Source organism: Xyrauchen texanus, chromosome 24, assembly GCF_025860055.1.
Source record: "Xyrauchen texanus isolate HMW12.3.18 chromosome 24, RBS_HiC_50CHRs, whole genome shotgun sequence".
Classification (NCBI taxonomy): Eukaryota; Metazoa; Chordata; class Actinopteri; order Cypriniformes; family Catostomidae; genus Xyrauchen; species Xyrauchen texanus.
The window spans coordinates 8,728,208-8,752,885 of NC_068299.1; the positions used below are offsets into that span (position 1 = coordinate 8,728,208).

Consider the following 24,678-nt stretch of genomic DNA (forward strand, 5'->3'; position numbering starts at 1 on the left):
AGAAAATTAGAATATTACATGAAATCAATAAAAAAAAAGGATTTTAAATACAGAAATGTTGGCCCTCTGAAAAGTATAATCATGCATATGTACTCAGTACTTGGTTTGGGTCCCTTTTGCATTAATTACTGCCTCAATGCACCGTGGCGTGGATGCTATCAGCCTGTGGCACTGCTGAGGTGTTATGGAAGACCAAGATGCTTCAATAGCGGCCTTCAGCTCTTCTGCATTGTTTGGTCTCATGTCTCTCATCTTTCTCTTGGCAATGCCCCATAGATTCTCTATGGGGTTCAGGTCAGGCGAGTTTGCTGGCCAATCAAGCACAGTAATACCATGGTCATTGAACCAGGTTTTGGTACTTTTGGCAGTGTGGGCAGGTGCCAAGTCCTGCTGGAAAATGAAGTCAGCATCTCCATAAAGCTTGTCTGCTGAAGGAAGCATGAAGTGCTCTAAAATGTCCCGGTAGACGGCTGCGTTGACTCTGGACTTAATAAAGCACAGTGGACCAACACCAGCCGATGACATGGCTCCCCAAACCAACACAGACTGTGGAAACTTCACACTGGACTTCAAGCATCTTGGATTGTGTGCCTCTCCATTCTTCCTCCAGACTCTGGGACCTTGGTTTCCAAATGAGATGCAAAATTTGCTCTCATCAGAAAAGAGGACTTTGGACCACTGAGCAACAGACCAGTTCTTTTTTTCTTTAGCCCAGGTAAGACGCTTCTGACGTTGTTTGTTGTTCAGGAGCGGCTTGACAAGAGGAATAAGACATTTGAAGCCTCAGTCCACTCCTTGTGAAGCTCCCCCACACATTTGAATGGCCTTTTCCTGACAATCCTCTCCAGGCTACGGTCATCCCTGCTGCTTGTGCACCTTTTTCTTCCACACTTTTCCCTTCCACTTAACTTTCTATTAATGTGCTTTGATACAGCACTTTGAGAACATCCAACTTCTTTTGCAATTACCTTTTGAGGCTTTCCCTCCTTGTGGAGGGTGTCAATGATGGTTTTCTGCACAACTGTCAGGTCAGCAGTCTTCCCCATGATTGTGAATTCAACTGAACCAGACTGAGAGACCATTTAAAGGCTCAGGAACCCTTTGCAGGTGTTTTGGATTAATTAGCTGATTAGAGTGTGACACTTTGAGCCTACAATAATGAACCTTTTCACAATATTCTAATTTTCTGAGATTCTGAATTTGGGGTTTTCATAAGTTGTAAGCCATAATCATAAAAATTATATCAAATAAAGGCTTGAAATATCTTACTTTGCTTGTAATGAGTCTATATAATATATTAGTTTCACCTTTTAAGTTGAATTACTGAAATTAATGAACTTTTGTACGATATTCTAATTTTTCGAGTTTCACCTGTATGTATGAAGAAGAAAAAAACAGCCCTATGATAAGAGCCACTGTCTCTCTTTCGCTCTGTGTGTGATGCAGTGTGTAAAGATGGTTATTACAGTAAATCAAACTGGCTGGGTTACTTACTTTATCACCTTTGGAACCAGGTGGGCCTTGAGGTCCAGGATCCCCTTTCAATTCCTGAGATGACAGAAGAGACAGAAGATGGCTTAAGACTGAGTCTATTTCATGGCAGCTTTCTGACAACTCTTATAAAGTCTTTCCGGCCAGTGGATAATGTATCAGTTTGACTTCCCTCTCATTATGAATTCAGCAGGGAGCCATTCCAGTGATCTTTTAGCAAAAAACATGCTGTAAGTCTAGGGAATGTGCAGTGAACCGCTGTGGCTTATCGCTCTGACAGAAAGCACAAGAGTCTCAAGGTGTTGAGCTGGCCTAATTTAAATGACAAATCTCTTCCATTCAGGTCTGTGCTTTTTTACTGTTTTTGGTGAAAGATAGACGATTAGCAGAAATTGCACACCCCAAGCACACACACAGAAGTGATTTGCACATTCAAACACTTTTTTTTAACCTACAATAAATTGATGTTAAGTGTTAGCATTCAAATCCATTATTTCTATCCTAGTGGATTTTGAAGTATCGTAGGGAGAAAAACTGTCGAAAACAGTGGTTCCAAAATGGTGGGTCATTACGTTGTCTCTTCTGATAGAGTCGTGTTCAGTAGGGAATTTTTTTTAAAATTTGATTTATAAAAAAATCATTCATAGATAGTATAGCTAAATAAACTGGCTTATCAACTTTTGAAAGAGAAGAGAAAACACTTTCCATTTTCTTTTGTTGTTGATATCAAAGGTCACTTTAACATCAAAGGTCACTCCAATCAAACTCCACGACACCACGAAATGGGCGAGTTAAAACACCTTGCATCTCCTGATTGAATCCCAATAGAATAATGGTACTGACAAAGTACAACTCGCGTTGGTATGCCATCACTCAGTTGGGGAATATTCTCGTTTTGGCAAGAGAAGAGACACGCACTGCTATCGCTGCTCGATTTTTCGATGGTGGCATGAATATGGCTCTTTCAGAGAGCTGTTAGTTTAGAGCTTTATTAATCCCAGCGGGGCAATTAGTTCAGACTGTCATGGTGCCTCACATACATAACCAACACTTAATACACATACATACAAATACTCAAAATACATCAAATATATAGAGGAAAAAAATGGACATTACATCCACAGATTATGGAAAAAATCTTGAGGAGGTTTGACAGAGCAGAAGCGGAATTGGTTCTCGCCCCTGTCACCGCTGGGCATCTATGCGCAGTGGCCAAGAGCGTACAAGACGCTGCGTATCAGACCATAATCTCTAGCAGCTGCGTAGGCTTGTCTGTTTTGCTGGAAATCTCGATGGTGCGAAAGCGAGCGCCTTTATGGGGCCTGTGAGCGCCTTTATGGGGCCTGACAATACATTGGCATGATTGTATAAGGGCGTCAGATCATGTGACACTCGAACGGTATCCCAAAGCGATCAAATTTATTTTAAATGATTAATAGATAATTTGTAAATGTACATTTGAATGCTTAAAAAATGCTTTTTTTTTTTTTTTTTTTTACCACATCTAACACTTTGTTTGTTGTGGTATGTTTGCATGCTTTTACCTTTTATACATCTTTACAAATAATGTATTAATTATTATTTAATATTTTTGCAGTACCTAATCTAACATAAAAACTATTCATTCATTGTAAATGTTTATACAGTAGTGTTACCTAATTGATACCATCTCATTTTGTGTATATTTATACTTTAAATAGCTGCAATATACAGTAATTAGCTACTTTTTGTTAGTAGCTTGTAGTTGGCTATTACTTATTAGTATTGTATCATATTTCATTTTTCCTGTGGAACACAATAGGAGTTATGACATTATCAAAAATATTTTCCACACAACGATGCATAGTTATCACTGGCTGCCAAGTTCAGTTCCAATTTTGCTTGGTTTATAAAAAATAAAAAAGGTCCATTTGAACATTAAAGACTAAATTGTCATTCATTTATAACTAGAACTAGTTACTAAGCAATTAAATAAAGTCCCCCATGTCATGTCTATTCTCGACTAGGGTTCCAAGAGATCTTGGACTGCCACTGGTGCCCGCTCAAAGAACAACAAGTGTGGCACCCTTGCACATACCCTCCCAAGCCCTCTGGCAGGAGCCAGGATTAGTATTCCCATCACCTGCCTGCCAAATCTTTATAAAATAATCTGATTAGAGATCAGGCAAAACCAGAGGCAAAGTCAAAACTCTTAAAGAGATAGGACACCTGAAAAAAGAGGGAATGAAGAAGGTGAAGGAGGGAAAAGTGGCCGAGCAGAGGTGGCTAATAAACGAAGCCTGACACGTATCGACAGGCTCAATTTACTGCAGCTCTTGTTAGGTGTGACACATTGAGACCGCCAGCTACATGGAGAGAGATTTCTGAAATAAGTTAGAGGGTACTTAGAGAGAACGGAATGGTGGCCCTCAGAATATGGCAATTTTTATTGTCTTAGTTAAGCCTCAGAGTGAAACTATTAATACTGAATTACATTATATTAGGCCCAGATGAGCACATCACCCTATTTTTAATCATGTCTCAGAGTTTACAGACAGAGATGTGACTAATTTACTCTTTTGATGGTGGTGCTTGTCAAGACAGTTGAGTGAAAGCTCTTTGAGGTACCATGAAAAGAATAGCAGGAACAGTAATCTAGAGCCCATCTGTATGGAATAACATCGATATACAAATAAGATTCTTAAATCTGACAAATCTCCTTCCAGATCAGCTGTTTTACTAAGAGACTCTTTCTCTGAGAATGACAGTGGAGCTTTCAATACAAATACCTTTCTGTTCACTCCAATCCATCTTTAACTCACAAAAAAACAAACTCTCTCTTATTAATAAAGCTGTGTATTGCCAATTTTCATCTCGATAAGAAATGCACAGTGACCCATATATTATGATTCAATAAGTCACGAGCCATCAAGTTATAATCTAGTTGCATTATAACTCGAGGGATGCAGTTTCAGTCTCTCCCCTTAGATCGGGACACTTTGCACAACTCAAAGAAGAGGCGCTGACCGCACAGAGAAATGCTATGGATTTGAGTTTTGGATTTTGTAGTTATTTACATGATCTGCTTCCATATTATCTGAACTTTAATAAAGCTATAATGCATTTAATATAACTGAATTAAAGATGTAATGCTGGGGTGTTTCCTTTTAAAGACGCTCGGAAGGCAAGTTTTGCTTCAGCGGAGTGGCAGCTCCAGCTCCACTTATTCCACAACAAGAATGTTTCTGTATTTACCTATTTTGTATTTTTGATAATTCCCTCATATTTTGTGATCTACATCACCTGAAGCTGTTTGAAATGTTTAGAGTTCATCTGGACTGTGAGCTGTGTAATACTTCCTCTCAGTCAGGTGCGAACTGCAGTGCTGCTCTCGAGTGTCATCATTAGAGTGTAATGTGATCTCATGTTTTGTTAAATGAGATCAAATAACTATTAGACAACAAAAAAAAATTGTCGTCAATTCTTTCGTCATATGCGTTTGTAACGACTAAAGTTTCAGTACATGATGAGAGAATTGTACTTTTTGGGTGAATTACTTATGAGGTACGTGATTTTTAAATATTATTTAAAAAAAACTAAGATAGAACTCCTGTGTGGATCTGAAATGGTCTCTAAAGTTTATAGACTTCTGTTCTCCTGGAATACGATTCTGTATATATTCTTTTGAAAAGAAGCCTGGACTTTATAAAACATTAAATCATACATTGAGCAACAGATATGAGAAACATGAATTTCTCATGAAAACAAGAGTCCATTTCAAGGAGAACTGATGGATCTGAAGCTATGTCCATAAAATCCTACTAAAATGCTACACCTCTTGATGCATGGACAACCAGGATTACCTACTACAATTGGCAAAATGTCAACCTGGTCTCATAGAATTATACTCTATGTACATTTTAGCTAACTGACTTTTACATGCCGCTTTTTATGTTTCACTGCAGTTTCATTGCAGGTAAAATGAACACGAGAGGCACTACAACAACTGAGACTTTTACTCACTGTCAGACAAATCATGAATACAATTGCTGATTATGACTTTATAAAAAAACCTTTCTGTTACTCACCCTTCACTATGTTATGATATCTAAATACTTTAACGCATGATTTGAAAAACCATATGCAATTGCAACGAGGTAAAAGGGAATGGAGAAAGAGAGAACCGTATGAAGCATTATTAGGGGCCGGGTGTGCATCATCACAGCCTGGCCCCACCCTCCTCCTTGCCACACCATACATTTTTACACTTACTGTATATTACAAACTCACCTACATATACAAACTTATTCCTAAATCAATAAACTAGCTTGGTAGCTCACCTGATAGAGTATTGGACTTTGGATTCACCGACCACGAATCGAGTCAGCCTAAAACGCATGAAAGTGTATAGAGGTGACACGAAATGACATGTTTGCTTCAGTAAATGCTTTTTTTTTTTTCATTTCGAATTTGCATTTTAAAACACTATCAGTTAGGGTTAGCTGTTGGTTAAGAGTAAGGATGTCTGTTTTGTTAAACTCTCATTTATCTTTTCGGACACTTTTGGTTAGCTCTAGGGTAAAGTTTTAGGTTAGGGTGGTACGTTTTACTTATTAAAACCTCCATCTATAATTCACCTTAAAATCCTTGTCTGATTACAATTTAATTTTGCTAAATTGTGGCACCCCTCATTGGACATTTGTGGCAAATGTCCAATGAGGCAAATGTGTAATGAAGCACGTAATTCCAGTTTGCGAAAACATTGCAGCGCTCACGTAAATTCAATGAGACCAGGCTGCAAAATGTGCAGTACACAACAAAGCACACTTTGCTGAATACTGCATCACACAATGCAACACACTTGACATTTATAGTGTGACTAACGAACCGAAATGAAAGTTATTAGCTATACAATTATTATATTATTAAATTGTAGAGATATTAAAAAAAATAGTAGACAGAGCATACTTAAATAATAAACCAAAAGTGTTTGTGGTAAAATATGCAATATGAAAAAATACATTTTTAATTTATAATAATTGGAATATACAATTCTTCAGTCAAATAATACAATTTATTAGCGTAACTATAGGCTGTTTATGGTTCCAAAGCAACGTGTCGATTTCCCACATTAATACAGGTCACAGGTGTAAGTTTATTAGCAATTTAGAAATGCTTCATTACATGGCGCTGCGTTTTCAGACCTGTAGCTCATTTGCGTTGATCCTACTTCCTTGTCCAGTTGGTCTTGAACCGATTGTTTTGGTGCGGATCAAAGTGCAATTGCCGTGTTCATACTGTACAGCATATACCTATCCGAACAAAGCGACATTTTACACCAAAGGAGCCAGGTGGAAAAATGCCCTAAATCAGAATTTATAGTCGGCAATAACCATTTTATAATGCGCAGAATTTATAGAAGTGGTCTTCTAGGAGTCCTAAATTTTTTGAACATTTAATTTCATTTCCTTTCCTGTCATTGGTGATAACACGATAACTATTTTTCAATATAATTAAAATTCACCAATTTCTGAACTGGTTTGTGGAAAAGAACTCACAAATCAGACATTGCATGTTTTACTCTAACAACGTTATGAAATATTTTAGATTTTGAAAATGAAACATTGTAGAGCACAGCATAACTAAAGCAAATCTAAACTAATTAGACATTTTCAAGACTTTTCCAGGCCTGGAAAACACACTTTTAAAATGTCCTGATAATTCCAGTTTTTTTCATGACAGTGGGAACCCTGCAGTAGAACACCGAATATAGCCTTAATCAAACAAACTGTTCTTTCTCTGAACAGCTATCTCTTTAGCACCAGACTGAGGCAATGAAAGATAGATGCAAGTAAGAGTTGGCACTTAAACTTGATCAAGATCGCAGTACTGTGAAAATGCAGGTGGAAGAGGAGCTCACATTGGGACGGCGTTATAGAGGTTACACTGAGGCTGCATTTAAAAGATATATGTTCAAAGAGAGCACCCCACACTGCTTTTGGCAGCATCTAAATGACTAAATCAGGGAACCAGAACACCTTTCTTTTGTTGCCCCACCTCCCCAAGAGCAGACCCAGTCCACACAGTTGCATCTGCAACTTAAACTGAGCTCCAGGCCCCCAGGCTGTTCTGACCCCAGGAGTGAGGACAGAGAGGCAGAGTCCACAGTTAGCCTCTACTTGCTCTGGGCATTACAACAGAAGAGGAGAGGTGGAGGATGGGTGAAATCAGGGCAGTGTCCCTCTCACGTTCTCTCAGGTCAAAATGCTGCAGGGGTTTCTGCTCACTTGCCTGATAATTATGTACCACACAGCACGTGCTGGCTGCAGTAGACGCCAGGTCATAATACAATCTGGCTTTTTACCAGGGCGGGTAGACACACAGAGATACACTACATGGCTAGAAGTATGTGGACAACACCTCCTAAATAACAGGTTTGGCTATTTCAGTAGCACGCAGAACTTGTAGTCGGTGCATATAATCAAGCATACAGCCATGCAATTAATTTCAATTTACATTTGAAGTACAATGGGACCATTTTCTACCCCTGTGCACATATAGTTTACTGAATCTGACGTGGAAGAACTTGACTGGCCTGCACAAATCCTAAACCTGAACCCAATTGGACACCTTTGCCATAAATTGGAATGCTGATTGTGAGCAAGGCCCCATCACCCAACATCAAGGCCTGACCTTGGGAGCTTATTGATGCTTTTGTTTCTGAATGAGAGCAAATGCCTGAGCAATTTCCCCACATCTATTGGAAAACCTTCCCAGAAGAGTGAAAGCTGTTATTGCAGGAAATAGAGGACCAATTCCTTAATAATGCCTATTGTTTTGAAATCAAATCTTCAAAAAGCTCATATTAGCATGGTGTTTGGATGTTTTAGCCATACATAGCACAGGCAGATTTGTTTAAAGACATAACACTGTGACAGGGCGGAGGGTTGGGCCGGGTCGTGATGCTGCACACCTGGCCCCTTTTCAGGCTAATTAAGCCTCCATCCAACAGCTCTATCCAACGATGCCGGGCAGTGGCACTGGACCCACTCGAACATGCCTCGGGGAAGTTGGGAGACGAACTGCTCCAGTACCACCAGGTTGACCATTTCCATGACATCACCGGTTCCCTCCACCAGCAGCTGGCGGCACAACAACTTCCCGCTGCCAGCCTCCTGGATTACAGCCACCTAAAGAAGTCCATCCAGCAACTGGTCGGTCAGACCCCGGAGCAGAGTCGGCAGCTCTTCCACTCGTTGAGCTTTGGGAAGCAGCTCCGTGATGCCTGCCAGTAGTGGATGCTGGTGGGGGGAATCCGCAACGTCGTGGAAATGGTTGACCTGGTTGTACTGGAGCAGTTCATCTCCCAAATTCCCCTAGGCATGTCCGAGTGGGTCCAGTGCCAACGCCCGGCATCGTTGGATGGAGCCGTCCAGCTGGCAGAGGACTACAAGGCAGCGTTCAGAGGAGGCGGCGAAGCAGTATCTTCTTTCTCTATCACACCACTGTCTGCAGTCGGCCTTTATCCCTCTCGGAGGCTTAATTAGCCTGATAAGGGACCGGGTGTGCATCATTACAACACAGTCCCGCCCTCTGCCCTGTCACACACACACACACACTCACAGACACAACAAACCTAAAAAACACTTAAAAAACCTAAAAAACACTTATATTTTACTCATATCAAATACAAACCTATATAAAAATTTGAAGCAGTACTTCTGGGTAAGTTTTCCAACTTTTGGTTAGAATAACATTAAAATTAATATAAAAAAAGAAATTGTGTCTGTCTCAAGAGGTGTGTGTTTTAAGAAGTGAAAACTGTTGATATATTGAATGGCAAGCCTTCAAATATCTTTGTAACAAGATCCAGTAGAGTAACCGAGATATCTGGAGTGCTGGCCCATGAATGCCGAGAGGCTTATGCCAGGAAATGCTTTTTGTGATTTTCCATTTGCTCAGCGATTCAACGCTACAAACTTTTGAAGAAGCTCAGGAGGATAACCAATGAAACAAACTTTCAGAGCAAAAACATGACGGGCTGCACCAGAATAGACAATTTTCGACTGCATTCATAAGACTTATTGTTAAAACTAAAATTTTAAATATGCATTTTCAAGTACATCATATGCAGACTTTAACAGCTTTCTCTACTAATTCAGCAATCTAAACACAAAGCTTTTGCATTCATCAATAGTAACGCTATAATAACCTTTCATGTTCAACTCTTACACACCATGTAGTGCTTTGAGTGTCTCAACGGCCTCGCATCGGACAAATGATACACACCATCATGCACATTCCATTCTGGGTTCTCATGTAACCCCTGAGGGCCTCAGATATCAGGTATTGACTTTAAAAGACTTAAATTAGTCAGCCGTTAGAATGTATTGACTCAGGGTGGTCAGTCTCTGTGACTGATGCCAAATGTCTCGTGGCATAGCAGATTAATTAGGTTTCTTACATATTTTCTAGGTGATCCCATAGGACCAGGCTCTCTAGCAGCTCCTTTTTCACCCTGGCAATCAAAGTAACCATTCACAACACATCAGAACACACACATCATCAGGGTCTGGTAACTAGAACCATTTTTATCATTGTATTGCGATGTCTTCACTGGTTGCAAGCACAAACAAATGTACAGCAGTAGCTGTTTAGTCTCTTATGAGCTGGGTCTTTTTAATGAAAAAGATAAAAAATCAGTCTTAACTCATGATATATCAGTTTTATTTAGTAAAAAAATACTCACAAATCTGCTTCAAAATCACGAGTTCTGGTTTGAATTGGTGAAAAAGACTCACATATCAGTCTCAAACTCCTGAGCTATCACTTTGAAAATAGTCACAAATAATGAGCTGTTGGTTTGAATTGGTCAAAAACACTCACCAATGATGAGTTAATGATTTTAATCATCAACAAGACCCATGAATCACTTATAAAATCATGCGTTACTGGTTTGAACCAGTCAAAAAGTCACAAATCAGTCCCAAAATGATGTGTTCCTGGTGTAAATCAGTCAAAAAGAGCCATAAGTAATGACTTATTTGTTTGATTCGGTCAAAAAGACTCACAAATTAGTCTCATAATAATTTTGATCTCACAATTACATTGTAATGGCACGAAAGTTGTCAAATTGGCTAAAACTTTACATAGAAAAGGCTGGAAAGCTATTTTATCACACTCAAATCATATCTTGTGGATATACTTTTGAAAAAGTGAGTATTTTACTGTTAAAATAAAGGATACCACTCACTTCCATTGTAAGTGCCTCACTGTAACCCAGACTTTACTTATTTTATTGTGTAGTGCAAAATAAGGAGACGTGTGGAAGATGCACTTTAAGGACATTCACCAATAAAGCGGAGGTCTGCTCTTTAATCCCAAAAGTGATAATGCTAACAGCAATGCTACACAACATGTGCGGTACTACACAAAGTGTGCTGCAGGAGAGAGCATCCTTGGGTGTCAAGAGAGGAAGATGAGACGAGGATGATGAGCCAATATACAGATGATTTTTATGCACGGCAGCAAGTTGTTTACATTTTATTTACAGTTAGTACAGTTGTCTACAACAATCATACCACCAATTATTTTATGTTTACTGATTCATCTATTGACCATTTACATAGACGATCTATTGTATGCATTTATACATTTTTATTATTAGCTTTTTCTGTTAAAATAAAAATAAAGCAGGTATCAAGATATTAAAGTCTCAGCATAAAGTGTAGCTATACTGTAGGTATTTAAATTTCCTAAAGTGCAACTTCTATGTCCGTACGATGCTCTTAGCCCCGTACGATTACTCCAAAACACTCGTAAATCTACAAGCATTTTCAAGTACTACTTAAAGGAATAGTTCACCCAAAAAAAAATGCAAACTTTAATTTAGTGAAAATGACATAACATAAATAAATAAACATTTCCAACATTCTTTTGAATGTCCATGTACTAAAATAAAATATTTGATGCCATGAGCGTGCCTTCATTTACTATTACTAATATTTTAAATGGCCATGGACAAAGAAGTAATGTGATAACAATTTTACCTGGTCGCAAAAAGTAGTCCGTTAATTTACCTGATAAACATTCACCTTTTGCTGACTCTTTATGCTTCGCAGAGCTAATGTGTGCATCTAAATAACTTGCACCTTTATTAGCAAATGACACATAAGTGCCAGCTTTACATGTCATACATTCTGCTTCCAACGGATCTCGACCTGGACAAAAGTATGGGAATGAAATTAAATTTGCACATTCGTTTGGGAATTGTTTCCACTCAGTTGTCATTTGCTTCTACTGTCAAGCAACTGTTTGATGCCAAACACAAAAGCGCTTTGTGCATTCACGGAGAGATTGACAGGCAGGAATTTGGCCAATAGTTGCTGCAAGCCTCTTATAATCGACCAATTGGTGTTCAAGAAGGCGGGACATAGAAAGAGAGGTTAAAGCAATGCAATTATGTGCGCACACACAATGAAGTATTAGACCAGATGCACATTTCAAATTTTGAAATCCCAGCCGGATGCCAGAAAAACAGGATGTGTCTGGAAAAAAAGAGGACGTATGGTCACCCTAACTTATCCTGATGCCATTCCAGATGTGTATGACTGTCTGAAGTGAATCGCTAGGTTTATGCAAGAAACAAATTGATAATGATAATGTTTTTTACTTTAAATCGGAGCTTCCGTCCAGGGCTCTGATGCTGTTTGAAATGGCCGAACTCTCGCATGACACACATTGCCGAAACACATACGTCAAGCGACAGCTCCGTATTGCATCAACTGCTGGCAGGAAGCGCTATTTAAAATGTAATAAAGTTTTAATTATCTATTTATTTTTACACAAACGTATCAGTTTTCTTCAGAAGACATTCATTGATCAACTGCAGTCTTGGGGATTACTTTTATGCTGCCGAAATGTGACTTTTGGACCGCCAAATTGCTGGCACGCATTTACATTTTATATTTATTTGAAGTTACAATGGCTTTGGGTAATGGGCCGCAAAACTAAGATGAATCGTAATATTGATTCTACGATCTACTTAGGCTTACGTTGGTTTTGGAAAACAAGGCCCAGAATAGTTCAATTACTTACATTCCCCATCCCCTAAATCTGCACATTCAAAAACTTGGTATGTCATCCATAGTCAGAATCCAGAGTCTCTGTCATCTTTGCTTATGGTAATTTGAACATGAACAAATATCTAAATGTAGAACATCAACATCAGTGTACATTACAATCACTCTAGTAGTTTGCCGGTCTCCATTTAACATACAAATCAAGACTATAGAGAGCTGGTGCTGACTCTTGCACTACAATTAATCAGTGATTTGTAAGGACTTTGTAGAAATGGAAAGCCTGGAAACTCTTTGACATTTCAACATCAAGGGTAATCGTATTTAATGATGGAAGTTTGAAAAATGCCCCCATTATATTCATAAAATGAAGCTGATTTTCAAACAGCAGTCTGGTGGAAGCTTTAAGATAGTTATCTGTTCTGACATTCATTGAAGTAGGCCTTTTATCAGACAGAGTAACTCTGTAAGTCTTGGCCGTTGTTATCTACAATGCATCTGCCAATCAAGAGCATGAAATGGCCATTCATCACTGTAAGCATTTTCCCCAGAAAATGTCAAAGTATTCTTTGTGTTCCATATCTGATTTTACTCACTCACATTCTTAATAAGTTGTAACTCTCACACTGACATCATGTAAATAACATTACACCAAACAAGTCTGCCTCTGCTAAGTAATCTCAACAGTTTACAACTGCCATAAAGCATCAGAGAATAAAGAGGAATGCATTGAAATGCCAACTTTTTAATTGTCTTTAAATAAATTTAATTATTACGTTTACCAGCTATTGATTAATCAATTTCAGCATGTGTTTAGTAATTACTCGAGTTGTACACACTGCATGTTTTGTTCAAAGTTCATAGCCAAAAGTAATGTCCAAAATAATGTTTAATGTACAAAATAAAATACCTATAATACAAATTATATTTAGCTGATGTATAACTCAATTAAATTCATATTAAACATAAATGTATTACTGCAGACTGAAAACTTATTACTGAAGGAATATCCCAATATTTCGATATGTTAGAGCTGAAGTATGTCATTTCTGCGACACTAGTGCCATCAAACGGAATTGCAAAAATAAACTTTGTTTTCAAAACAGCTTTCTGAATACCCCCCGAAATCACGCCATTGGTTGAGTAACGTTGTTGGAGAGGCTCTAAGCAGGTCGCTCTAAACAAACAGAGAAATTTTCAAAGTTCCACAGAAAGAAAGAAAGGAAAGGTTTAATACATCAGCTTTAAGTATATTTAAGTTTGAGCTTTATTTTAAGTCTTTAAGTACAGCCATATTTTAAGTTAAGATTTAAAAATGTAAACAAAAACTGACAAACAACATCACTCAAAATGTGATCTATAGCATGTTTTCATACACAAGCATGTTGAGTTCATTAAAACACATTATTGTGTTATTATTTCCTTTAAAGCTGATTCCACTTCAGAATGAGTGAAATCATGCAAGAAAGTGCTGCCTACGATGAACTCTCTAACCTCCCTCCCAACTACACCATAATTCAACCAGAGCATAGCAGTATGGCAAAAGGAGTTTATTTTCACATTGAAGCGTGATGGGAGTTTCTGAGCCACTTTGATGTCCACTTGGATGACATGGGATGCTGCATACTCTAAAAGTATGGGTAAATCTATCAGCATTGCTATAAACCTGCCTGTCACAACACCAATGTAATCAAGGATGGACCCACTTTACCCTTGCCAATGTCCCTAACTGCAGAAAACACTGACAATGTAGAGGCAGCTGTGGCTAAGGGGGGTAGAACGGGTTGGATACTAATCGCAGGGTTGGCGCACATGCCGAAGTGTCCTTGGGCAAGACACTGAACACCAAGTTACTCCCAATGGCAGGCTAGCACCTTGCATGGCAGCTCTGACATGAATTATGTCAGGAATCTTCAATGTGCCAAACTGCTTTGTGCTGAAATAAGGTAGGTAACAGCATTTCCTACAAAAAAGTACTGTGGCAGTACCATAGTAAAATTTTGGTATTGCCAAATGGACTCTGCACCCTATCAAGAAAACAGAAAATGAGCTGTTAATGTTGAATAAATCAGTATGTTTAAAGAAATCAGGTGAGTTCTCTTTCAGCTACAGAAAAATAAAAATTCTGATAAAGCAAACATTAACAGAACAGATGCACTGAATTATGTCTGGTTAACATTAGACTACATCTGACAGGATATACCTCAGATTCAAAAACACTGCAAAGTGTAATTCTACCATGTTTTGCAGTTAGTGTGTATAGAAAATTGTAATTTGCACTATTCATTAACTTCAGACTGTATTCAAATTATATTTTGTTCCAAATGCCCTAAGATTTAAATTATTTAAATTTTATTTCAGTGGCTCGGTGGTTAGCACTGTCACTTCACAGCAAGAAGGTCCTGGGTTCGAGTCCTGGCTCAACTAGGGCCTTTCTGTGTGGAGTTTGCATGTTCTCCCCGTGTTTGTTTGGGTTTCCTCTGGGTGCTCTGGTGTCCCCCATAAGTCCAAAAACATGCAGGTTAAGTGAACTGGAGACTGTAAACTGCCTTTATGTATGTGGACTATCACAAAGTTGACCCTACACCTGTACTAGGAAAGAGAGAGAGGGGATGCTTACTAATCCAATTCCAAGTTTTGAAGACTTCCATCATTATCCAAAAATACACCTATACATTTTCAATAAGCATATACCCAGATGAACTTAACCTTGTAAACAAACTAAAACTAACATAAAACTAAAACAAACATAAAAGCAGAAAGTTTTCCCTCTGTAGGCTTAATTAATATAATAATAATAATAATAATAATACAATTAAAAAAATAATCACAGACTGAAGTCTTTGCTTGATGTGACTTTTGTGTATGTGTGTGTATTTCATTTTATCCATGGACCAAAGACACAGCTGTAGACCTAAACAAAACAATTTCTTAAAATGAGATTAAATGGACATTTGTTTCAGTCTCCTGCTTCTGAGATATTCTCTGGAGCAAAAATTCAGTAATTTCATGCTTCCGCTCTACAGTTTTAGAAGAGATCTACAATGTCACAAACTGTACTCAGATATGCCAAGATACCAAGTCTGCAATCAAAACTCAAGAATGTCAATATGAATTTAAAACTGCTCATCAAGTTCTTCCATGACCAAATTATCTGGGCTCATTTTAGATAGTTAAGTAAAATGTATGACTAGCTTCTGGCAATATTTTCATGCAATTACCATTTAAATCATCCAAACATGCAGCAAATAAACAACCATACTAACGATAAGCTTCACATTATAGAAGGTGAGGCTGACAGCTCAATGTCGGACCTCATGAAACACTAAAGTGTGGCAGTAGTGTAAATTAGTGAAATGTGCACCTTGCTGAGCATTTCATTCTACAGTACAACATGGCACAACAACTATGTTAAATTTGAATCACTGGAGATCCAATCCACACTATTTGGGTTCTGTTTCCACAGAACTGTGTAACAAAGACTTCCAATGGAAGTATATCTCTTCTTTACTGAGTATTGGACACTTTTTAATTCATAATCTGGAATTTGAATTGGCCACGACCCTCAGGATGTTGGAATAAGTGGAAGAGGAATTTAATGAATTGCAATTCCAAAAGTTTTAAACAAAGAACCTCTGTAGTCAAACAAGTTTTCTTGACAAAACAACAATTACATTATTAATTTGGACTATTATGCTAATTTATTCCCTATTATGTAGAATATATTAGACTTATTTCTCTAAACTAAGTTCAATACTGCCGAAAGATTTAACACAGCCATCAGAAAGATTTTATCATACATCATTACACAATTTCCACACAAAATTATTATTAAATACATTTATAAAAATACTTACATCAATATTTGAATCTATTGATTATACAATATATAGTGAGTCATTTTGTGTATTCTTTTAAATGAAGTGTGCTTCTAGCATGGTCCATAACATGAAAGTTACTAATGTCATTTATTTTATTTTTTTTACACATTTTAAATGAAATACAAATTAAAGGACAGACATCATCGAATGTCTGTGGAAATACCCCATGTTGCATATATGACAACATACTATACATCTTTTGAATTTCATTTCATTTTAAATGTATTTCCTTCAATTCAAATGTGAACTACAATTCTGCATCCCACCTCAATTTGAATTCCGAAATTGAATTGGAATTTAAGGTATTCGTAATTCAATGCTAAATGTCACACTTTCTTTCTTTACTGTAAGCTATACCTTCTGTATACACATTTTCTAAAACAGCTTATTGAACCTCATAAGTCATAACAAAAGTGGTTCTTTAGTGAATCTTTATCCAGTCATAATTACAGTTCACTCTCCTTAAAGGAACAGGTCACCCAAAAATGAAAAGTATCTCCTCTATTTACTCACCCTCATGCCATCCCTAATGTGTATGACTCTCTTTCTTCTGCAGAACTCAAATAAAGTTTTTTTTTACAAAATATCTCAACTCTGTAGGTCCTCAGTGGCATTTGTGTTCTGCAGAAGAAAGTCATACACATCTGGGTTGGCATAAATGATGAGAGAATTGTCCTTTTTAGATGAGCTATCCCTTTAATTCACTAAGTATATGCCACCTCTCACTCTCCAGGTGTGAAAGAAACAATCTCTCAATATGCCTCACACTCTCTTCCCATCAGTTGTGTGTTCGTTAGCCTGATAACGGTGAGATAATTATGACCTGGACATTCTCAATTACAGCATGATAAATTGTCCATCTGCCTGCAGCGATTTACTTACATATACATGAATATGAATGCAGATGATTGCCAATTTCAAATCCAGTCACAGAGTACCAATGGTTTCCAAGCTATACGTGTGAGAAGAATGACTATGCAAATATGCAATAGTTTGTGTGTTTGAGTTCTAAAAAGAAAAGAGGAATTTCAATATAATTATATATACTGTAATAATATATGTATACTGTATGTTATTTGTATATTAGTGTAACAACCTAAACTCCTAAATTCTTTTCCTTCAGAATATGTAAAACTGATTGTATAGCCTATCTAGTAGCTACAGCAGTCCCAGTCCTCGGCTGTTGTTCCAGCATGACCTCCTAGAAGAAATTCCCTTCGTTTAAAGTCTTTTCTCCACATGCAGTAACTCTCATACTAACAGTCCAGAGGTGAACAGCTCACACCAGTGCCCAGTACAAAGCATGTGGTGCCCCAGTGTTCTGTCACCATCTAATCCCAACCAATTGATGGAAGACATCCCGCTGTGTAATCTGATTTCAGGAGGCACCGCAAAATAAAATAAACCTTTTTAGCCGATTATATGTGGCTGGTGAAGTTCCATGGGTAGAGAAAAATGACTCTTTCACACATCACATCCTCAAACATACTATACAGATGAGAATGGCATCCTAAATACTGTTATTGGACCTCTATGTGAAGCACCACATTCAGACTAGCGACAGACAAGCTATTCAGATGCCACTTCCTCTCCTCTCTTTTAGGGGTAGTTCACTCAAAAATGAAACTTCTCTCATCTCAGTCACTCTCATGTTGTTTCGAACTCCCATTACTTCCTTTCTTCCATGGAACACAAATGGAGACATAAGGCAGAATGTTTGCCTTAGTCACCATTCACATTCATTGTATGGAAAATAAAAATAAATATGCAATGGAAGTGAATGGTGACTGAGACTAACATTCTGTTCCCCAGGGAGAAAAACATGAGTGAGTAAACAATGACATCATTTCATTTTTGGGTGAACTACCATTTAAGCATTTATTAAACAGCATTTATCCATTAAGACTCACCTTGCTACCATTTGAACCATCCAGACCATGGGAACCAACTCACCCTGAGGAAAGACAACTGACTTAATTTACAGTAGAAACCCCTAAAGAGTTTTTGTTGTTTACATTATTGCTTTTGATAAGTTTTGAACATTATAATTATGAAATGAAGGAAATTTGTAAGCTCCATAAGGTAAAAATGTCTCTATCTTAACTGGGGTTCACTTTACAGAGACATCCTAAAATCTACAATGGACTTACAATCTTTAGTATGTGTCTCTGCAACTTTGAAGCTATTAGAAGCATGTGACATTCTAAAAGGAAACTTTAGTTCTGTTCCAACAAAGTGAGCTGCTTTGCTGTCTACTATCTACAGGCAGCAGCCTTCTAAAGGTTAATTCAGACCGTACAAGTTCTTGTGCTAAAATAAGCTTGAGGCAATGTAACGAATAGAACAGAACCCTTACAAAACATCTAGAGTTCTGACAAATTAGCCGCAAACTTGCAGCACATTTGCCACTCATTATTTTCACAAGCAAATAAGCTTGTGATTCGCCACAATGTTTAACAGAAGTTTGCAGCTCTTCACCAGTTGTGGTGAACCTGCAGCAAACATTTGGCAAAAATTGACAATTTGCCGCAAGTTTGCCACAAAGCTCATCTGCAAAATTTGTGACAAATTTGCAGCGAACTCTCGATCTTTGCAAGGGAACACAGGTGTCTTGAAATGCGATGTCTTTTTAAACTTGACATTACATCAAAAAAATGCAGCAATCATTAACGAGATACTGAATAAAACAGCAACGTGTGGCTGCTGATGGTCAAACACGTCTATCTAGCACATATGTGCATAGAAAAACAATTTAAAACCTGCTTGGGCGGCCACATTAGTTTGAACAGCCCCTAAGGTGGCACCCTAGCTGAAATGGAACCTAATAAATTACTAATTTGGAACACTCTACACAGGCAGGTTCTCAGCATGCCACACAATTGAGTCCAACCAAAGTCTTTCTACCAAGTCAGTCCACTGGCTGCCATCTTTGGAATGCTCCCGGGAGGCTATTTCCAGTCATGACAGTGCAGCTCCAATCTACTTGAATGGGGGAAAACCAAAATCTAAAAAACTGTTTGCCAAGCTTTCATTTAATGACATATTTCAAATCAGCAGTAAAATCAAGCAACACTGGTATCACAAATGATGTTTCTTTACCTCAGATTAGACTGAAAAACTAGCTTGTATAGCAAATGCACATGCGCAAAGCTGGATAATAGTCTGGATAATTGGAAGGCTAAAAGCTCAAGGCCACAGTAACCTTGCTTGATGGGCTTGAGAACATTACAGTCAAGGTTAATAAAGGAAGAGCGCCTACACACACTAGAGTTTACATTGCTCAGATAGCACAAAAAATCCACTGATTTCAATGGAAATCGCCAAATTGACCGGCAAGGACGTAAAGGGGAAATGCAAGTTTAAGAATCTCATTCTGGCCAGCAAAGGAAAAATGCATTAGGTACATACAGTATTTTGTCAAAACTGAGCAACTGTAATGTTGATGCCTTGGATGCCTTATTCTGTTTCCATTTTGATGTGCTGCCCAAACAGTTTTTCACAGTGGAAGTATTTCACTTGAGTTACAGGACACACAAGATACAATTTAATTTGTGGAAGAAAAAAAAAACAAAGAAAAAAAAACAACTTCCTATTTAGTTATTACGCCATGGGGTCCATCAATCAAACTAGATTCACGCTGTCAGTTTGGCCTAAAGGTAACCTTGAAACTCCTTAGATTTTAATCTGTTTACAAAACATAATATTGAGTATTCTTTAGTGAATTAAAAGACCATTAAACCAACTACTGCAGCTCATAAATAATTCAGGCATGCCGGTGGTCCCTGGATTCAGGTTTGCTGCCCAGGTTTGCTATGTCACTTGGTTTCTATTTGAATATTGGATTATAGAGTGAGGGAGATCTATAAGGGAGGTAGTATGGTTAGAGAGTACATCTCCATAACAACAAAACCAACCCAGGTAATTGCATTTTGAACGTGTTGTGCATTGGCCTGTAAAAATGCCGGTCCACTCCGAACAGAATTCCTCATGCGATTAATCCCACTTCATTCATTCCAAGAAACAATATTTCAGTGCTGGTTACAAACCCTTTTGAGAAACACATTATAAGTGATCCACAAAAAGTGTTCTCATGTGAGTCACTGCAATTAACCTTTGGGTGACACACTTTGAGCTTAATAGCTCAGAACACTGTAATGTTCGTATGCTATCTTGCAAACTGTCACAGTTTTTTTGACTTAATTCTTCTTTGGGGTTAAGAGGTGACCGTGTCTACACAAAGAGAGCATGACTCTCATTCAGTTTCAAAATAGACATACTTTACCTTACTAATGCATCTATTAAACAACTGACTAGAGTGTCCGTGTTTTGTAATTGCAGTTTCATGGCTGTTGGTTAGTCGTATTGCAACATATTAGGCTATTTTGGCTGGTTCATACATAAAATGCATCATTTGTCCTTTGTTTTAATCTTCTTAAAAGCAGATTTAAATTCATGTAATTTGGTTAAAAAACAATAGGCCAAATTAGTTAAGTTTACAGTGCATAATAAACCTTATTATATCTTTAAATTCATCTTCAAGACAACTGGCATAATTTGACAGCATGACATATATCAAAGCCAGTCAAAAGATTTTTAATAGTCTTTTTTTTTCACTAAATGCCATTTTTTTTTCTCTAACAGACAAAAAACTACAGTCTTGACTCTCAAATATGAAAGCAGTCTATTTCCAGCATATTAGGGTGATACCACAAACACATGTCAGTATTTTACAGAGGAGTCACAAGAATTCCAGCTACTAACTGTAGCCACTGAACAAAATGGGTCAGTATTGAAATGCATGTTGCATTAAATTAAGCCTGGTTCCGGTGTCTTAGTCTTGATCTGAGCCTTTAAGGAAACTAGTCTTGGTCTGGGTCTGGCTCATAGAGTAATTGGTACTGGCTGAGGTCAACTAGTGTCAGTCTGGACCTAAGAAGGACTTGTATTGGTCTAGGTCAAAGGGGGTCTGGTCTTTGTCTTAAGGGATCTGGTCTTAGGAGTCAGGTATTGGTCTAGACCTTCTACTATTGGTATTTCAGGATCTAGTATTTGGTCTGGGTCTTAAGAGGTCCAGTATTTGGTCTGGGGCTAAGGAGGTCTGGTCTTGATCTTAGGAATTCTAGTATTGGTCTAGGTATTAGGAGATTTAGTATTCGGTCTGGGTCTCAGGAGGTCGAGTACTGATCTGAGTCGCAAGGGGCCTAGTTTTGGTCTGGGTTGTAGGGAGTCTGATATTGATTTAGGTCTTAGGGGACCAAGCTCCAATAAAGAGCTAAATGCAGGCACTACAGCACAAAAGATACAGTAAGGCAAGCCATTCAATATAATGACAATACTATCAGGCAATTCCACTGCAAATTAAAAGATAGATACTTTGGTAAATAAATAAGTTTTGCATGCAGTCTATTAATATGAGATTTTTTGTCTCCCTTTCCATTCACTATGCTGTAGTAAATCAAGCCTGTGAGCTAATATATATGCATGCACTCTCCCATCTACCCTGCCTTCATATGCTGGCAATTATTTTCTTCAAACAAAAAACTAAAAAATTCACTAAGAATGGTGTGAAGATGACAAATTACATCGGCAACACAAAGCTTGAAATGCCCGCTTGATACCTAGCTAGCTTGCCTGTGATATTCAAATGTTTCTCTGTGAGGAGGCAATAACAGAATGAAGTTGGCAGATGACGAAAATACCACCAGCCGTGAAATGCATGTGCTTCATTTATCTGTAATGTGTTTTCAGTGCCAAAGAAACATTCTGACATCTATGAATTCCCACATATAAGAAATGTGGACCATATTCTTTTCTCAATACAGGAGATGAGCCTTCCTGTTTAAACTTTCCAACCAGTAAACAGAACCTCAAAACCATGGTGCTCAGGCTTATGTAATCGCAACTTTATGTTATTTATAGACCCAGTGTTATCAAAGTCAAAGTTTTTATATCTTGTCTGTGATTTCTGAGACCTAAATATCACAGTTGGCCTCAAAGTCAATGTATTCCTAAAAGTTGACAAACTTCTAGCAGATATACACATTGACATTTATTTCAAAAAGAACAAATATTTATGACTCATCTTGTTCGCAGGGGTGTATGTTGCTCCATACTTGTTACCTCCTTTGCTCTGCTTTCCAATTTTTTGGATTGCGCCATGAATTCAATATGTACTGTTACAAATATGTTCAAAAAAGAAAAGAAAAATAAATTACACTAGTTCTGGATTTGGAGAAATAATGTATTCTATTTGAGGCCACCTAAAAATTAATGCAAGGTTGAAACTGAACAGTAATTTCCTGAGGATTCAGTTACTGAACAGAGTGAAATCTGAACAATCTACAGCAGGAGCCAAATATAATGTACAACAGCAATGCAACAAACTGCAGTCATCAGTTTACACCTACAATAAAGAAGAGAAGCACTGTTGCAAAAACAGAGCAATTACCTGAACAACTGACATTTGTTGGGTCTATTTAATATAGATATTCTAACATTGCAGATCTAAAAAATATAATGTGACTTTATTGTTCAGGATAACTTGGAAAAAGATCAGTAGAAAAAAAAACTGTATCAACTCCATAACTTTCAATTTATAACTCCAGCTGGATTTAAAAAACAATCAGATGCCACATTTTGGCAGAAGCTTCACTTATATGTAGAAAGCTAAGCAAATAGCATATTTCCTCAAAAGCTGGTTGTAAAATAGTTAAAGGATGGGAAAGGAGGAGGCGAGAACCGGCTTGACGATATAAATCATAGTTTAATTGAAAACTTAAAAGACAACACAAACACACATGACGGACATGTCCGCTAACGATCTCTCTCTCCCGCACAGCCCTCTGCAGTCGACCTTTAAACCTCACGGAGGCATAATTAGCCTAATACGGGACCGGGTGTGTAGGATCACGACCCGGCCCCGCCCTCCACCCTGCCACACTGGTCTTACAAAACAATGGTTCTCAACTGGTTTTGCTTTAGGACCAAGATTTTAGGGTATCAAGTGGCGACTGAACACAATTTAGTATAGTTTAATTCATTGATTTTGAGAATGAGGGAAAGGTTGGCATCTGCCTAATCTGGGGTGCATTTCCCCATTTCTCATTGCTTAAACCATCATAGTACGATGCATCGTTGGAGATATTAACTAGCTATTCATGACTGTTTCCTGAAACTGAAGTAACTACACTATGTTGCACATCCATCTTTCAAACCACGTTGGGTCAAAAACTGTAAGAAGAACCAGGTGCATTATGGCTGATGCAAGCAAGCAAGTACCGAAGCAAGCCACAATCACTTGCTTAAATGACTGGCGTCCTGTTGCTCTGACCCCCATCATCAGCAAATGCTTTGAAAGGTTAATCAGAGATTACATCTGCTCTGTTCTGCCCCCCTCTTTGGACCCATTGCAGTTTGCCTACCGTAACAACCGCTCCACTGATGATGCCATTGCATCTACACTACACACTGCTCTCTCCCATCTGGAAAAAAGGAACACATATGTGAGAATGCTGTTTGTAGACTACAGCTCAGCATTCAACACCATAGTGCCCTCCAAGCTTGATATGAAACTCCGGACTCTGGGCTTAAACAGCTCACTGTGCAGCTGGATCCTAGATTTCCTGTCAGGCAGACGTCAGGTGGTTAGAATGGGCAGCAACACCTCCTCATCACTGACCCTCAACACTGGATCCCTGCAGGGCTGTGTTCTTAGCCCTCTCCTGTATTCCCTATTCACGCATGACTGTGTGGCAACACATAGCTCCAATACCATCATTAAGTTTGCTGATGATACGACGGTGTTAGGTCTGATCACTGACAATGATGAAAGAGCCTACAGAGAGGAGGTGCACACTCTGACACGCTGGTGTCAGGAGCACAACCTCTCCCTCAACGTCAGTAAAACCAAGGAGCTTGTAGTGGACTTCAGCAGAAAAGACAGAGAACACAGCCCCATCACCATTAATGGAGCACCGGTAGAGAGAGTCAGCAGTTTCAAGTTCCTCGGTGTCCACATTACTGAGGAACTCACATGGTCCGTCCACACTGAGGCCGTTGTGAAGAAGGCTCACCAGTGCCTCTTCTTCCTGAGACGGCTGAGGAAGTTTGGAATGAACCAACACATCCTCACACGGTTCTACACCAGCACTGTAGAGAGCATCCTGACTGGCTGCATCACCGCCTGGTACGGCAATAGCACCGCCCACAACTGCAAAGCCCTGCAAAGGGTGGTGCGAACTGCCAGAAAC

General features: G+C 38.4%; 1 protein-coding gene across 1 annotated transcript in view; it reads right to left on the reverse strand.

Moving 5' to 3' along the window:
* Positions 1 to 24,678, reverse strand: part of LOC127617495 (collagen alpha-1(XIX) chain) — a 177,726-nt gene that overhangs the window by 125,667 nt on the left and 27,381 nt on the right. The window contains exon 8 of the mRNA XM_052089471.1: positions 1,495 to 1,548. Coding sequence (XP_051945431.1) covers positions 1,495 to 1,548 — 54 coding nt within the window. The remainder of the gene's footprint in view (positions 1 to 1,494; positions 1,549 to 24,678) is intronic.